General features: G+C 40.1%; 1 protein-coding gene and 1 pseudogene across 2 annotated transcripts; one reads left to right on the forward strand and one right to left on the reverse strand.

Annotated features, from left to right (window-relative positions):
- The first annotated feature begins 2,228 nt into the window (after nt 1–2,228).
- On the forward strand, nt 2,229–9,713 carry LOC118385959 (mannose-1-phosphate guanyltransferase alpha-A). 2 transcript variants are annotated; one of them, XM_035773230.2, is made up of 13 exons: nt 2,229–2,372; nt 3,216–3,313; nt 3,396–3,499; nt 3,610–3,802; nt 3,934–3,993; nt 4,076–4,206; nt 4,374–4,388; nt 5,130–5,264; nt 6,182–6,279; nt 6,377–6,423; nt 8,074–8,166; nt 8,374–8,542; nt 8,732–9,713. In XM_035773230.2, exons 1-13 carry the CDS (start codon nt 2,333–2,335, stop codon nt 8,830–8,832), a joined length of 1,284 nt encoding a protein of 427 aa, XP_035629123.1. In that variant the 5' UTR covers nt 2,229–2,332; the 3' UTR covers nt 8,833–9,713. The 2 variants fall into 2 exon arrangements, with proteins under 2 accessions (XP_035629123.1, XP_035629124.1); XM_035773231.2 differs by lacking the exon at nt 4,374–4,388.
- A 957-nt stretch (nt 9,714–10,670) lies between these two features.
- The window catches only part of LOC118385793 (rac GTPase-activating protein 1-like), an 81,176-nt pseudogene continuing 74,715 nt past the window's right edge, over nt 10,671–17,131 (reverse strand).

The following is a 17,131-nucleotide window of genomic DNA, read 5'->3' on the forward strand; positions in this document are numbered from 1 at the left end:
TAGATGACCTAACTGACTTGCCAAAACTATAGTTTGTTATTAACACGAATTTTGTTGAGTGGTTGAGAAACAAGTTTTAATGACTCCAACCTAAGTATATGTCAACTTCCAACTTCAACTGTATAAACACTACCGTTCAGAAGTTGGGGGTCACTTAGAAATGTCCTGGCTTTGGAAGAAAAGCAATTTTATTTCAAAATAACATCAAATAATCAGAAATATAGTGTAGACATTGTTAATGTTGTAAATGACTATTGTAGCTGGAAACGGCAGATTTTTTAAATGGATATGGATATCTACATAGGCGTACAGATGCCCATTATCAGCAACCATCAGTCCTGTGTTCCAATTGCACATTGTGTAAACAAATCCAAGTTCATCATTTTAAAAGGCTAATTGATCATTAGAAAACCCTTTTGCAAATTATGTTAGCACAGCTGAAAACTGTTGTTCTGATTAAAGAAGCAATAAAACTGGCTTTCTTTAGACTAGTTGAGTATCTGGAGCATCAGCATTTGTGGGTTCGATTACAGAAGCAAAATGGCCAGAAACAAAGAATTTTCTTCTGAAACTCACCAGTCTATTCTTGTTCTGAGAAAGGAAGGCTATTCTATGTGAGAAATTGCCAAGAAACTGAAGATCTGGTGCAACGCCTCTTCGCTGTTGAAGTTGAGACGGGTGTTTGTACGAGATCACAGCGTTTTTTGAAATATGCTTTTCTTTAAAAAACTAGGACATTTCTAAGTGACCCCAAGCTTTTGAAAGGTAGTGTGTGTGTATACACATATTTACAGTGATGTAGAATACAAAACCAAATGACCCAGGTGTACCAGATATACAGTATGAAGATCTTAAATTGTTAACAGAATTATGGTAAGAATGTGCCCAAAAATGTCAGTTTATCCAAAAACCTGGTTGCCTCTGTCAGAAGGCTTAAACTGGCCCGCAAGTGAATCTTCCAGCAAGAAAATGACCCCTAAGCACACATGAAAATCCACAAAGAAATGGTTTAGTTAAGAAAGTAAACATTTCGCAATGGCCATCTCATTCTCCTGACTTGTACCCCATTAAAAACCTGTGGTTTGAATTGAAGAGGGCAGTCATTAAGCGCAGACCAAAGGATATCAAGGATCTGGAAATATTCTGTATCGAGGAATGGTCTAAGATCTGTCCCAATATGTTCTCCAATCTCAGTCTCAGTGCACACAGTATTGAAAACAGGGGTGCCAATAATTATGACACTTCGTTTTTGGCTACTTTTTCCATTTTATTTGAGATGTGTAATTTTGTTTAATTCCATTGAATCATTAATAGAGAAAAATATAATCCCACTTGTTAGAAAATGACAGTTTACTACTGGTATTTGGTTTTTTGTTGATCTTTATCATAGGTGCCAAACATTTTGGAGGTGACTTTTTGCATTGTCGTTAACTAAACATACGCAGTACTGACATCCTGAAATGTCATCATCTTATTATGCTGCTGCACCCTAGTGGTTAATCCTTTTGTTCTTGTGAAGGGTAGGGAAATGGGTAGATAGAGTACTTTACATGTGCTGATTTATTCAAATTCAAGTCATATATGACACGGAGTTAAGAATAGCAGCAGATCCAACCTCATGCTTACTGCTGCTCTAAGCATGTCTCTCTAATTGCACATTTTGAGTGCTGAAGAGGCCTAACTTCTCCAAAGAGACTCATATCTAATTTTTTGATTATTGCAGAGTATGGTGTTCCATCCGTTTGATACAAACACTATCTGTGGTTTTGCATATGTTATAGTTAACGTGGAAAAGATGTGCTTTAGAAACCACTTGGGAGATCATTTTACTGCAGGTTACATTTTAATGAGCAAATAAGAAAGTAAACTCCTCTGTTATTGTATCTGTTTATGTATAGTTCTCTTTTATTGAAGTTCATGATCTTCTTTGACCTTAGGCAGTTTTCATGCATAAATATGATGTGAAACAACAGGTATCAGTGTGAAGCAGGTGTTTGACCCGGGTTTGAACTGACTTTGAGACATGAAGGAATACTAGTAGTGGGAAGAAGAGAATGTGATGAGCAGGATACATTCATGTAATACCCCCCATTAAAGTTTTACAATCAAATATAATTCATGTCACAACTAGCAGAATATAACATCACAGCATTCATCCACTCATTATTTGACATGCCTTTGATATACAAAGGTATACAAAACACCACTTCCCACAATCCTCCGTTTTACGCGATGACGTTTTAAGCAAAAACAAACAAACAGGAAGAAGACAAAGTCAGGATTTGATCCAGATTACTAGTAGACAGCTAACGTTAGCTACAACAAATTCAAGATGCTGAAATCTGTGATTCTCATTGGAGGCCCACAGAAAGGTGAGTGTTAAGTAAATTACTAAATTCATGCATGTTAATTCCTCCAGTTCTGTTATCTAGAGCCACATATCTAGCTAGCTGTTAGCTAGCCTGGCTCTGAAGGGCTAGTTTAGGGGTGTATTCGTTACGACAATTCTGTTACAAAACTTTTTGCAAAAGAAACCGTTTATTCCAAACGCTGTTGAGTTCCGTTTGGTTCATAAACGGAAGTTGAAGTGAAGTCGTGTCTCTCTTCATAAAAAATAAGCGGACTTTACCGCATAGCCGAATCGATAGGTGCTTGTGCCAAACACTTCGCAGACTATTACAGATTTGAATGGCAACGCGTGGAAACCATACAATTAAAATGAACGACAATGTACGTTTAAGAAAACCGCTTCTCCGTCACGTTGAAGAGCGTTTGGAGCAAAACGTTTTGCAAGATAATCTGCATAATGAATACACCCTAGTTGTAGGCTAATGAATGACGTGGCGTGAACATGGAAACCCTCAGGTGCAGTTTGCCATATCTAAGAATTTTTTTCCGATGAGCGTTGTCGAAAAAGGGCTGACAGCTAGCTGTCAATATAGCCTGGCATAGACATTCTGTGCTAGATACTTGAATTGTCACATTGCACAAGTTGGGGCTTTCAACACTAGACCAAAATAGAACAGAAAATAATAGAATAGGGGTGCTTTCAACTCCATATAATATAATCTAGGATAGTATAGCTTCTTTAATTTTCCCAAGGTATCTTCTAATTATTTCCAGAAAGATCTGGCGTGCTGATCGAGGATAGACAGGTCATCAAAATGTAATTATGATCAACTGAGCAGGTGACTTTTGCCCTACTTGTCATACAGGTACACGGTTTCGACCATTGTCCTTTGAGGTCCCGAAACCCTTGTTTCCAGTGGCTGGTGTGCCCATGCTTCAGCATCACGTTGAAGAATGTGCCAAGGTAGGTTAGCACTGACAAAAATAATAAATGTCCCTCTCTTCATCATTGGTAGAAAGAAACATGGTTTGCATTTTTCCCATAGGTGCCAAATATGAAGGAGATTTTGCTAATAGGCTTTTACCAGCCAAATGAAGAACTTACCAGATTCATGTCTAGCGCACAGCAGGAATTCAAAATCTCAATCAGGTAAAGGAGAGGATCATAGTAATTTTGTGTCAACGTTGTCATAATAAGACAAAGCCTAGAACACATGGATGGACAGTAGTCTAATTGATGAACTTGTTGAAAATATGTAGGTATTTGCAGGAGTATGCTGCTTTGGGCACTGGAGGCGGAATCTACCATTTCAGAGATCAGATTCTATCTGGTGGCCCTGAGGCGTTCTTCATTATGAATGCTGACGTGTGCTCTGAGTTTCCTCTACCAGAGATGCTCAACTTCCAGAAGGAACACGGAGAGTCTAGCAGTTTCGTCATCCTGGGGACAACTGTGAGGAGACATCCATGATTTCTATGGCTTAGGCCTTCAACAATACAGGGAAAAGTTGGGAATATGCTTGATGGAGACAATGGGATATCATTATTTGTCTCTCACTTGTTTTATTTTACTTTATTTTGCAGGCAAACAGAAAGCAGTCCATGAACTATGGCTGTATCGTGGAAAACCAGCAAACGAATGAGGTGATGCAGTACATTTTAGTCACGCTTCTATATTTACAATTATTACTTGACCCAGAAAGTATTTGTCTTGCTCTTATTTCAGGTTTTACATTATGTGGAGAAGCCGAGCACTTTTGTGAGTGACATCATCAACTGTGGAATCTACCTGTTTACCCCGGAGATCTTCCAACACATTGGGGCAGTCTTCCAGAAGAACCAGCAGGACATGCTGTTGTGAGTGGGAGGGGTCCCTCAGGGACCCTATCGTGTGAGATCCTAGGATCTCTATGCATGGGAGTGGTGCATGCAAATTTGATAATTTCCTATCATTGTTTCTCCTCATTTGTCTTTTTCCCTTTTCCCTTTCCTGCCATCATTCTGTTTCCCGTCCCCATCACCAGATATCCATACGAGGGGTAAGTCGGTACAACTAGGCCACTGCACAGTGTGGTTTTAGAGTAGAGATACGCATTAGTCAAATATGTCACACAAAAATATCTATCTAAAAAGCGTATCTCTTCATTGAGTCACAATACTAGCACATGGGGTGATACATCACTCTCAAAGGTGTGTTTTTGGAAGGTTCCACACACTCACTTATCTTTTGATGTGCACATCATCATCATTTGTCAAGATTGAAGGAGTTGGCATACACAATTATACAATTGTTAGTAGTAAATCGCACAATCAGATATTTAACTATCAAATTTGGACCCATTCAAAGGGATTGTTGTGACATTGACCTTGATATAAGAATATTTTTGGACTTCCTTGAGTATGTGTTCCATTACTCAAGTCAACCATGTTGCCTCTGATCCCTCTTTTGTCAAATGACTTTTGCTTTCACAGTCCATTTTAATACTACTGTGCTTTATCAACTTTTAACAATCCCCACTGTATCCTTGGGCACTTGGTGAATCAATGACTCTTTTTGACAACTCTTCTTGGTGACTTTGGTGCTGTTAATGACCCATCTAAAGTCTTTCAAACTTTCTTGTGACCTTCAAGCTGTTTTGCATCGCCTGGTGCTCTGGGTGGAGGTATCACTTTAAAACCAATTGAATGGTCTAAAATGTGGCTACCGGATGATGCAAAACAAACGCACCCAGAGATAAATGTTAAGAGCATGGTCTCATAGATTGGTATCTTCCTCACAGAGACGAGCAGACCAACGGCTGGCATCGGGCTGAGGCCATTCGGTTAGAACAGGACATCTTCACAGCCCTGGCTGGGCAGGGCAAGCTCTATGTCTACAAAACACCTGCCATCTGGAGCCAAATCAAATCTGCAGGGTGAGTAGGTCGTCTCAATCTGTGAATAATGTGTGTGGTCAGTGGGACCTGAAGATGTTGGAGTAGGATACTCAACCATCTTCTGAATCTGTAATAGGAATTTACAGGTGAACAAAAAGGAGACCAGTCATAGGTAAAGGTAATATGCCGGATAGATGATTTTATTAGGAGTTGCAACAAGCACAGGAAAATGTCTAACTGGCCTTCTTTGAGCAGGCTCTTATCTTAATCAGAAATCACCAAATGTTCTGTAAACCCCAGCCCGAGAGGCTTGCAAGAGCTAAAAACCAGAAGGCAGTGACTTTGTCAGTGGCTACAGAACAATACAGTGTTCACCGAATGGCATCAATACAATACGACCGTACATAATGTGTCTTTTGTCCTTGTACCTCTAGTCTGGCGGCAATCACTATCAACAGATATGACAATATCTGTTGATAGTGTATAGCGCTGTCTTAGGCGTCTCACAGTACAGACATTGCAATTTATTGCCCTGGCCACATCTGCAGTCCTCATGCCTGCTTGCAGCATGCCTAAGGCACGTTCACGCAGATGAGCAGGGACCCGTGGCATTTTTATTTTGTGTTTTTCAGAGTCTGTAGAAAGGCCTCTTTAGTGTCCTAAGTTTTCATAACTGTGACCTTAATTGCCGACCGTCTGTAAGCTGTTTGTGTCTTAACGACCGTTCCACAGGTGCATGTTCATTAATTGTCTATGGTTGATTGAACAAGCATGGAAAACTGTGTATAAACCCTTTACAATGAAGATCTGTGAAGTCATTTGGATTTTTATGAATTATCTTAGAAAGACAGGGTCCTGAAAAGGGGACTTTTCTTTTTTTTTGCTGAGTTTATTAACTTTAGTCATCTTACATTTCCCCATTTTACAATTTTCTTTTTGTAAATAAAAAATTACAGGTCTGCAATATACGCCAGTCGCTTGTACCTCAACCAGTACCATAAAACCCACCCTGAAAGACTGGCTACAAACAAGGAAGGAGGGCCTAGAATAAGTGGTAGGTTATAGTACATTACTTACCTTTTGTTACTTTTTTGAATTTTTTGGTTGTCTTTACATGTGTATTTATACCAATTATTATAATTTTTTTTCAGGAAATGTTTACATTCACCCAACAGCCAATATTGATCCTACTGCGGTGGTAAGTGCTTATCCTTGCTCTTACTACTTACCTACATACAGTACCATTCAAAAGTTTGAAAATATAGAAATGTTGTTTTCTTTGAAAACATACATGAAATTAGTTGCAAAATGAATAGGAAATATAGTCTAGACATTGACAAGGTTATAAATATTGATTTTTAATTTAAATAAATAATAATTGTGTCCTTCAAACTTTGCTTTCGTCAAAGAATCCTCCATTTGCAGCAATTACAGCCTTGCAGACCTTTGGCGTTCTAGTTGTCAATTTGTTGAGATAATCTGAAGAGATTTCACCCCATGCTTCCTGAAGCACCTCCCACAAATTGTATTGGCTTGATGGGCACTTCTTACGTACCATACGGACAAGCTGCTCCCACAACAGCTTAATAGGGTTGATCCAGTGACTGTGCTGGCCACTATAGACCGAATAACAGCTGACTGCTTTTTCTCTAAATAATTATTGCATAGTTTAGTGCTGTGCTTTGGGTGATTGTTCTGTTGTAGGAGGAAATAGGCTCCAATTAAGTGCCGTCCACAGGGTATGGCATGGTGTTGCAAAATGGAGTGATAGCCTTCTTCAAGATCCCTTTTACCCTGTACAAATCTCACACTTTACCACCATCAAAGCACCCCCAGACCATCACATTGCATCCACCATGCTTGACAGATCATTTATTTTTTTTCTGCATCTCACGAATGTTGTTCTTTGTGATCCGAACACCTCAAACTTAGATCCGTCTGTCCATAACACTTTTTTCCAATCTTCCTCTGTCCAGTGTCTGTTATATTGCCCATCTTAATGTTTTATTTTTATTGGCCAGTCTGAGATATGTCTTTTTCTTTGCAACTTTGCCTAGAAGGCCAGCATCCCGGAGTCGTCTCTTCACTGTTGACGTTGAGACTGGTGTTTTGCGGGTACTATTTAATGAAGCTGCCAGTTGAGGACTTGTGAGATGTCTGTTTCTCAAACTAGACACTTTAATATACTTGTCATCTTGCGCAGTTGTGCACCAGGGCCTCCCACTCTTTATATTCTGGTTAGTGCCAGTTTGCGCTGTTCAGTGAAGGGAGTAGTACACAGCGAGATCTTCAGTTTCTTGGCAATTTCTTGCATGGAATAGCCTTCATTTCTCAGAACAAGAATAGACTCATGAGTTTCAGAAGAAAGGTCCTTGTTTCTGGCCATTTTGAACCTGTAATCGAACCCACAAATGCTGATGCTCCAGATACTCAACTAGTCTAAAGAAAGCCGGTTGTATTGCTTCTTTAATCAGAACAACAGTTTTCAGCTGTGCTAACATAATTGCAAAAGGGTTTTCTTGGATTAGCTAACACAATGTGCCATTGGAACACAGGAGTGATGGTTGCTGACAATGGGCTTCTGTACTCCTATGTAGATATTCCATTAAAATCTGCCTTTTTCAGCTACAATAGTAATTTACAACATTAAAAATGTCTACACTGTATTTCTGATCAATTTGATGTTATTTTAATGGACAGAAAATGTGCTTTTCTTTCAAAACTTTTGAACGGTGGTGTATATACTATACAATTCAACTCCTCAACAGTCAAAGACACTACATGCTACAACAACAAAAAGACTATAAATGATACCTAATAAAACATCTAAATAAATCTCTTTCTATAGTTGGGTCCCAACGTCTCCATAGGCACAGGTGTGACCATCGGGGCTGGGGTGCGAGTGAGGGAGTCCATTATTCTCCATGGGGCTACTCTACAGGCAAGCAGTTCCTATTGGCCTACCTTAACATTATGGCAAATTTTTGTTTGAAAAATTGGCCAGTTCCTCAGTCAAAAAAATAAATGCTGAAATGGCTGTTCTTCTCTTGATCATAGCACACAGATCATGTTTTTATTATGTCCACTTGTTTAAAGCAGGATTGATAATTGACACTGACCTAATTCCATTTTCATATGGTTCTTTTAGGATCACAGTTGTGTGTTGAACTGTATAGTGGGATGGGACAGCACCATCGGCAAATGGGCCAGAGTTGAAGGAACTCCCAGTGACCCCAATCCAAATGACCCCTATGCCAAAATAGATAGTGAAACACTCTTCAGAGATGGAGAACTCACACCATCAATCACCATTCTTGGTAAGTTGCCTATAACTTATAACATTGAGTTGAGCTGGACTGGTTACACCTCCACCATAGTTGCTGAAAAGGAAATATCTGAGCCAGCACAGTGCATTTCAGGGCAGTGGTGTGAAAAGGGTATTGGATTCATGTTGATTTTTGGAGCATGTCACCATGACAATGTTTTAATATTGCTATTTTTTTCAGGTTGTAATGTAACTATCCCGGCCGAGGTAATCATACTCAACTCAATTGTTCTGCCATACAAAGACCTCAACCGGAGCTTCAAAAACCAAATTATATTGTAGTTAATTTTCTGTGTGCGCTGTTCATTTAGTGTCAAACCAAATTAAGGATTTTAGCTTGAAGAACAATGCCACTGCCTCTGGGTTATTGTACATAAGATAAATATATAAAAAGGAGATGACACATATTTAGGTGTTTGGAAAGTTCTAGATTTGATATTGTGTATCCCCCCCCCTTTTATGCATTAACTGATGTTAGCGTCTTTTTAGATGCTTTGGGAGTCTGATGATGAGCGTTGGTTGGTTTGATTTACTTCGACACGTCTGAATGTCATCCCACCACTTTTATGAAACATACGTTTCATAAAATGTATTTTAACTGTTACATTTCTGCACTAGCCCTATAATGAGCTCTGTATGATGGATTCACTACCATGTAAGGGAAATTATAAAATAATGGTCATATTTTGGCATGGGGTTGCTGGCATTACTTACTTTAGGTGGTGGTGCTAAGTTTTTGTTACTCAGAAATTGCGTCCTGAAAATGTAAACTAATCAGCTGCAGACTTTTATAGGATTGCGAAATAAAAGGAATTGGTTACAAACTGTTTAATTATGAGTGATAATATGGGGGCCTTTCAACATGAGTGCTTTGATTTTTAAAACGTGACCATTTTAATTGCAAGAGTTATTCTGACATTCTTCTCTGAAATACATTGTTGACCGTCTCATGTTTCTTTTGATTAAAGGGGCAATCTGCAAAAGTCCAAAAATGGATGTACCAATCGCCGTTTTCCACTTTTAAATAGCAATCAAAAAATGTTTGCTTGAAATTTGAACATAACAGGTGACCTGGAGATTCTGGCCTTCGATTCTGTACTTTGTTATTTGTGACAATCATAATGGGATATAGTTAACCATCATTAAATGTTGTTCCTGCGTGACTCATTTTGAAATGGAATGATTTTGGCTTTAATCAATCACTTATGGTTCAGCCTGAGTTTGTACCTTTTTTTAATTACCAAAAGTGTTTTTTTGTAACAAAATTGCAACCATCAGTTCCAATTTTAAGAAAAAAAACATAGGTTCTCACGATCATGCAGAAATGTTTCATAATTGAATAAACTCTATCACAGCTACCCAATTATGTTCGTCATGCATTAGTGCTGAGAGTTCCTCAAATGTACACTGCCCTATCATACTCCATTTTACAATACTTAACATTTCATATAATATTTAAAAATGTTTACACAGATATGTAGTCAAATGTAAAGTGCTTTTATTTTCCCAAGAACATACCAACGTTATTCGTTCCACTGAACTATCCACACAAAACTAATCCAATTTAAAGAAGTCAGGAAACCACAATGATATCAGTTGAGGGACGTAAATAACTTTAACCGTGTCAGTCTTTGCCTTGCTACTGCAAAAAAGCCGATTCTAACAAGGACAATGAGAAAAGGTAGCGAATTATCATATGCCATCTGCAAAACTATTTTGACAAATTTCAAAAGTGTTAAAAGATTTCAAAAACTATTTTAATTAAATAAAAGTGGTCTTACGTGTTGAAGGCATTCTTCATTCTGCCCTTTAGGGAACCATGGGTAGGAGTCTTAGGGTACATACACAGCTCAGGGGAAGTCGGCGGGTTAAATAGACAATCTGAAGAGATGGTAGATACGTGTTGGAGGCACCATGAGGATTCAGCTTTTGTCCTAATCCAGCATCGTGTACATTAAAACGGACACTCACCCCGGTTACATTTGGGCAAGGGCTGTTGAGGAGTCAATGACGGTGGAGTTTCTCAATAGCACACAGCTGAGTGTTGGTGTCAGGTTGTTTGTTTGCCCTCTGTCTATGCTGTGGCTGACATCGGCATCGATCACTGATATAACCTGGTTCTACACCATGAGGTGGCGTTTCCAGTTCTCAGCAGGGAACGACAGCATTCGGCCTGTGATCTGAGAGAGATGATGAAATCGACAGTAACCTGGTTCACAAATGCATGCAATATGTGTAATGCCTCTGCATCTACATGGGTAGCATTGCATAAATGTTACAGCACTGAAAGGACCAGATCAATGGAAATACTCAATGTGACACTTGATATTTATTTATTTTAAATACTGAAACACTGTGAAATAGTGAAGATCACAATTGCATGAAATTTATACACAAGACAGTGCCCACATTTTGGCTTTGTGTTTGTTTCTCTCAAGGGTCGTGGGGAAAGGCTCTGCCATTCCATGTCCCATAATGGTTGGTCCAAACATCCTAGACAAATTGTTCTGTTCTGGTCCCATTTGACATAAGGGGCTCTGCAGGACTCTACAGTGGGCAATAAACTTATTAAGAAGACATTAACCTCTTATTGAATATAAACTTCCTGTTTACTCTTGCAATAACCTGCATCTGAGTGGTCCAATTTTGCTCAATTTCCTGACAAGTTATGGGATTCATCATTTATGGAACTGTAAGTTGAGGAAATAGTACCTTCTCGGGGAGAAAAAAATAATAATCACTCTAAAGACACAGGGAGGTATCCCATCACCCTTGGGTGTTACCTCGGCAGATACAGCATGAGGAAAACCAGTGTGTCACTGTTAGGCTTTGGCAGATCTGCTATGGCCTGGTAAATGATTGCTGCGCTGTTGTCGTCATCTGTAATCTCTGTAAGCGATACACAACCCATCAGTGAGGCCCTTAGGACAAAGAACAGCAGAGAAAAATGCTGTGACATACAATAACGTTATACCTCAAAATAATCTACACTCCCTCTGGCAATTATCTCTTTGTTGATTCACTCACTCCATTATGACTCAGAAGGCCTCTAGAGATACATTATAGTTCTTTGTAGCATTAGTCGTTTCGTGGATGGCAAATGCCCTGGGCTCCTTCAGACATCTCAATGCAATTTACAAAAGGGTTGGTGTTATGTCCTGAAGTCAATCTGCTTTTAGGCAGAGAGCGAGAGAGACTGATTTAAATGGGCTCATTCCCAGCATGCCACAAATTACCACTTACTCTTCACTCAAGACCATATATACGATTGAAATTAATATGCTGGAAGTAGACAAACTGGGCTGGGAGAAATATTGAGTGTTGATATTTTTATAGTCATCAGGGAGTTTTACAGTTATCAGGGAGTCATATTACAACAAGGAAATAACCATCTGCCCTGAATGGATGAGGTTAAGTGTAAACATTCTCCAGCGCTTGATACCTAAAGGTTTGCGAGGTGATTTTGAGATGCTCATTACAAATCCATCCATGAGCATTACTGCCAAATGCATTGCATCAATCATTATATTCATGTAGATTACATAGTTTAGATACTTTAGTGTGGCTTCAAACCATAGGCCAAATCACTTTGCGTGCAACACTCAGAAATCCTGCTTCACACACTCAGGGGGAATCCTAACTTCCACTCAACTCAAATGTTCAAGCTAAAGTGAAAATTCTACTTAAGTGGAAGTTTATAAACAGCCATAGGGTAATTGATTATCATTAAACAGGGTTAGGGTCAATTCTGAGTTCGAAGGTGGAACCTAAACGTGCATTTCCTCTCTAGGACAGGAAATTATGTTAAAATAGTGGCGGCAAATTCCTCTGTGGAGGGGGTTCCTTTAATTACAATTCCATTTTTGAATTGGTCACACGCCAAGAAATTACCCTGTGACTGTTCATTGTGTTGGGCAAAGCATAACTTCCACTTTAGTATTATTTTCACTTTATAGTCATGCATTTTGACGTCATTGGGAGACGAACTGAGAATTTGAATTAAGTGGAAGTTAGGACTCGACACTGAGTGTGTAAAGCAGGATTTCTGAGTGTTGCACTCAAACATTTACAGTGATTTGGCCTCTGGTTTGAAGCCGCACGATTGATGCAGTGTATTTGGCAGTAACGCTCATGGATGGATTTTTAATGAGCATCTCAAAATCGCCTCGCAAAACCTTAGGTACCAAGTGTTGGAGAATGCGTTAACCTGACCCATTTAGGGTAGATGGTTATTGATGTAATATTTGACAACTCCCTGATGACTGTGAAACGAAATTCAAAAGGCATATTTATTCTACACATCATCAGTCTTTATTTGTTGTATGCTTTGCAATAATAAGTGGCCTATCCTTTTGTCAACTGAATGAGACTTTCATGTTTGAGGTGTAGCCAATTCTGTGAGGTGTAGCCAATTCAAATTCATTGTTTGAATGTAATTAAATTCAGTCATTCCGAATTGAACCCAACCCTGTCATTAAAAGTGATCACATACCACAGGCCTCCATTAAGGTTCTATGCAGCCTGAAGGTGATGAGAGACTCCTTCAGTTTCCTCAGGAAATGATGTGTATGTCATCCACTCTGGGCATGCTGCTTCACCATACGCTCACCCCCAGGAACACGTTAAATGCCTTTCTGCAACAACAGAGGGAGGAGGAAGTCAAACATGCTGATAACTAGTCAAATATAAATGTGTCTGAATAGAAACTATTCCAGATTGAGAATAATATTGCTCCTCCAATCCTCTTTCTCAATTTCATTCATGCACTGAACAATTATCTGAGGGATCCTAAGCTGGGTAGGTGGGGCAAAGCTCTCTAACGTGTCCTGCAAATGAATTAGAAATGCTTATTTTTAACAAACAGAACAAAGCAAGGTTGGAACTTTTGGGAATATTGAGTTGAGGTACTTCAGATCCATGAGCTCCACATGAGGCAGAGACAGAGTAGTTCAGACACTTCTGTTTACATTCGGGATGAGCTACCACAAAGCAGTCCCTGGACTTCATGGCCATCTATCCGAACTGGATCCTCTTCCGACATGGCTCACACGTTTCTGGACTAATCAACTGAATAGAGCCCAGATGGTTAAAATATAATAATATATGCCATTTAGCGGACGCTTTTATCCAAAGCGACTTACAGTCATGTGTGCATACATTCTACGTATGGGTGGTCCCGGGAATCAAACCCACTACCCTGGCGTTACAAGCGCCATGCTCTACCAACTGAGCTACAGAAGGACCAAAGTTCTATACATATTCTAAATAGTACTAACAATTTCTATTCAAGCGTCACTGTGTACAGTTGAAGTTTGAAGTTTACATACACTTAGGTTGGGAGTCATTAAAACTTGTTTTTCAACCACTCCACAAATTTCTTGTTAACAAACTATAATTTTGGCAAGTCGGTTAGAACATCTACTTTGTGCATGACACAAGTATGTTTTACAACAATTGTTTACAGACAGATTATTTCACTTATAATTCACTGTATCACAATTCCAGTGGGTCAGAAGTTTACATACACTAAGTTGACTGTGCCTTTAAACAGCTTGGAAAATTCCAGAAAATTATGTCATGGCTTTAGAAGCTTCTGATAGGCTAATTGACAACATTTGAGTCAATTGGAGGTGTACCTTCAAAATCAGTGCCTCTTTGCTTGACATCATGAGAAAATCAACCAGACCTCCACATGTCTGGTTAATTCTTGGGAGCAATTTCCAAACGCCTGCATGTACCATGTTCATCTGTACAAACAATAATACGTAAGTACAAACACCATGGGACCACGCATCCATCATACCGCTCAGGAAGAAGACGCATTCTGTCTCCTAGAGATGAACGTACTTTGGTGCGAAAAGTGCAAATCATGAGGGGAAAATTATGTGGATATATTGAAGCAACATCTCAGGAAGTTAAAGCTTGGTCTCAAATGGGTCTTCCAAATGGACAATGACCACAAGCATACTTCCAAAGTTGTGGCAAAATTGCTTAAGAACAACAAAGTCACGGTATTAGAGTGGCCATCACAAAGCCCTGACCTCAATCCTATAGAAAATTTGTGGGCAGAACTGAAAAAGCATGTGTGAGCAAGGAGGCCTACAAACCTGACTCAGTTACACCAGCTCTGTCAGGAGGAATGGGCCAGAATTCACCCAACTTATTGTGGGAAGCTTGTGGAAGGCTACCCGAAACGTTTGACCCAAGTGAAACAATTTAAAGGCAATGCTATAATACTAATATGTAAACTTCTGACCCACTGGGTATGTGATGAAAGAAATAAAAGCTGAAATAAATCAACATTTCACACAGGGAATTTTTACTAGGATTAAATGTCAGCAATTGTGAAAGCCAAATACATTTAAACTCAGGTTAAGGTGTATGTAAACTTCCGACTTCAACTGTAGTTTAACTTAAGAAGATGATATCAATGAGACAGTTCTGTTTCAGACAGGAAGTAGTGTCTCAAAGTGGGAGGGAAGACCCGTTTGAGTCTGGGCTCTGTGGTGGTGGTCATTTCCATCTCTGCTATGGTGTCGAGCTCCACGGTGGTTTCAGGGTCATCAGTGGTTTCATCATTGTGAGTCAAGAACATTGACCATTTTATTGCATGGGAATTGGGGAAAAACAGCTTGAGCCACAGGGATTGAGTTAGGTAGGCTTTATTGTCCTTTCCAAATGCTCTTGCCGGAAAGTCTCTGGGTTTGTGACGGTTGCTTTCACAATCGTAGTCTCAACTTTCTGAATAAAAGTATGAAACACTTGCCATTTTCAAGATTAATGAGTGGGCCTACTCATATTGAATGAACTCACACAGTGCTGAGTAGTCTTTGCTCCCTCAGAGTGAAGTGATCTCTACAGTGCATGTGGGAGGAGAATAAATGTGACAAGGCAGTCAGAAAGGCTACATCCCAGATGATACCATATTCCTTCCTGCACTAAAAGTAGTAAAAAAAGAAATGAAATAAAACTTGTTTTATTGTCACATACACCAGATAGGTGCAGTGAAATGTGTTGTTTTACATGGTCAACCTTAGTAGTAAATAGTAGGAAATTAGGGTTAACTGCCTTGCTCAAGGGCACCTTGAAGGCTCAGGTATTCGAACCAGTGACCTTTCGGCTACTGGCCCAATGTTCTAACCGCTAGGCTACCTGCCACCTCTACACTGATTGAAGTGGATTTAAAAAGGTGACACCAATAAGGGATCATAGCTTTCACCTGGATTCAGCTAGTCAGTCTGTGTCATGGAAAGAGCAGGCGTCTTTAATGTTTTGTACACCCAGTGTATATACACTACCTGACCAAAAGTATGTGGACACCTGCTCATTGAACATCTAATTTCAAAATCATGGGCATTAATATGGAGTTGCCCCCCCCTTTGCTGCTATTACAGCCTCCATTATTCTGTTAAGGCTTTCCACTAGATGTTGTAACATTGCTATGGGGACTTGCTTACATTCAGCCACAAGAGCAGTATTTACGTTGGACACTGAAGTTGTGCGATTAGACCTAGCTCGCAGTTGGAGTTCAAATTCATCCAAAAGGTGTTCGATGGGGTTGAGGTCAGGGCTCTGCAGGCCAGTCAAGTTCTTCCACACGGATCTCAACAAACCATTTCTGTTTGGACATCGCTTTGTGCACGGGGGCATTGTCATGTTGAAACAGGAAAGGGCCGTCCCCAAACTGTTGCCACAAAGTTGGAAGTACCGAATCGTCAAGAATGTCATTGTATGCTGTAGTGTTAAGATTTTTCTTCACTGGAACTTAGGGGCCTAGACCGAATCATGAAAAACAGAATGCACTATGCATTCGGGCAGGTGGCATTCTCCTGGCATCCGCCAAACTCAGATTCGTCTGTCGGACTGCCAAATGGTGAAGCGTGATTAATCACTTCAGAGAACACGTTTCCACTGCTCCAGAGTCCAATGGGGGAGAGCTTTACACAACTCCAGGCGACGCTTGGCATTGCGCATGGTGATCTTAGGCTTGTGTGTGGCTGCTCGGCCATGGAAACCCATTTCATGAAGCTCCCGACGAACAGTTATTGTGCTGACATGGCTTCCAGAGGCATTTTGAAACTCGGAAGTGAGTGTTGCAACCGAGGACAGACGATTTTTACGCGCTACATGCTTGACGGTCCAGTTCCGTGAGCTTGTGTGGCCTCCCACTTCTCAACTGTGCCATTGTTGCTCCTAGACGTTTCCACTTCACAATAACAGCACTTACAGTTGAGTGGGGCACTGACTTGTTGGAAAGGTGGCATCCTATGACGGTAACGCGTTGAAAGTCACTGAGCTCTTCAGTAAGGCCATTCTACGGCCAATGTTTGGCTATGGAGATTGCATGGCTGTGTCCTCTTTTATACACCTGTCAGCAATGGGTGTGGCTGAAATAGCTGAATCTACTCATTTAAAGGGGTGTCCATGTAACAGTATACTTTTAAACCGTCCCCTCGCGCGAACCAGGGACCCTCTGCACACATCAACAACAGTCATCCACGAAGCATCGTTACCCATCGCTCCACAAGAGCCGCGGCCCTTGCAGAGCAAGGGGAAATACTACTTCAAGGTCTCAGAGCAA

This window comes from Oncorhynchus keta, chromosome 7 (genome assembly GCF_023373465.1).
Source record: "Oncorhynchus keta strain PuntledgeMale-10-30-2019 chromosome 7, Oket_V2, whole genome shotgun sequence".
Classification (NCBI taxonomy): domain Eukaryota; kingdom Metazoa; phylum Chordata; class Actinopteri; order Salmoniformes; family Salmonidae; genus Oncorhynchus; species Oncorhynchus keta.

Excerpts from the sequence above, each read along its gene's own strand:
- LOC118385959 (XM_035773230.2), top strand. The coding sequence starts at position 2,333 with ATGCTGAAATCTGTGATTCTCATTGGAGGCCCACAGAAAG. Across the intron at positions 5,265-6,181 it reads AGCCAAATCAAATCTGCAGG|GTCTGCAATATACGCCAGTC; the intron begins GTGAGTAGGTCG and ends AAAAAATTACAG. Across the intron at positions 6,424-8,073 it reads ATATTGATCCTACTGCGGTG|TTGGGTCCCAACGTCTCCAT; the intron begins GTAAGTGCTTAT and ends CTCTTTCTATAG.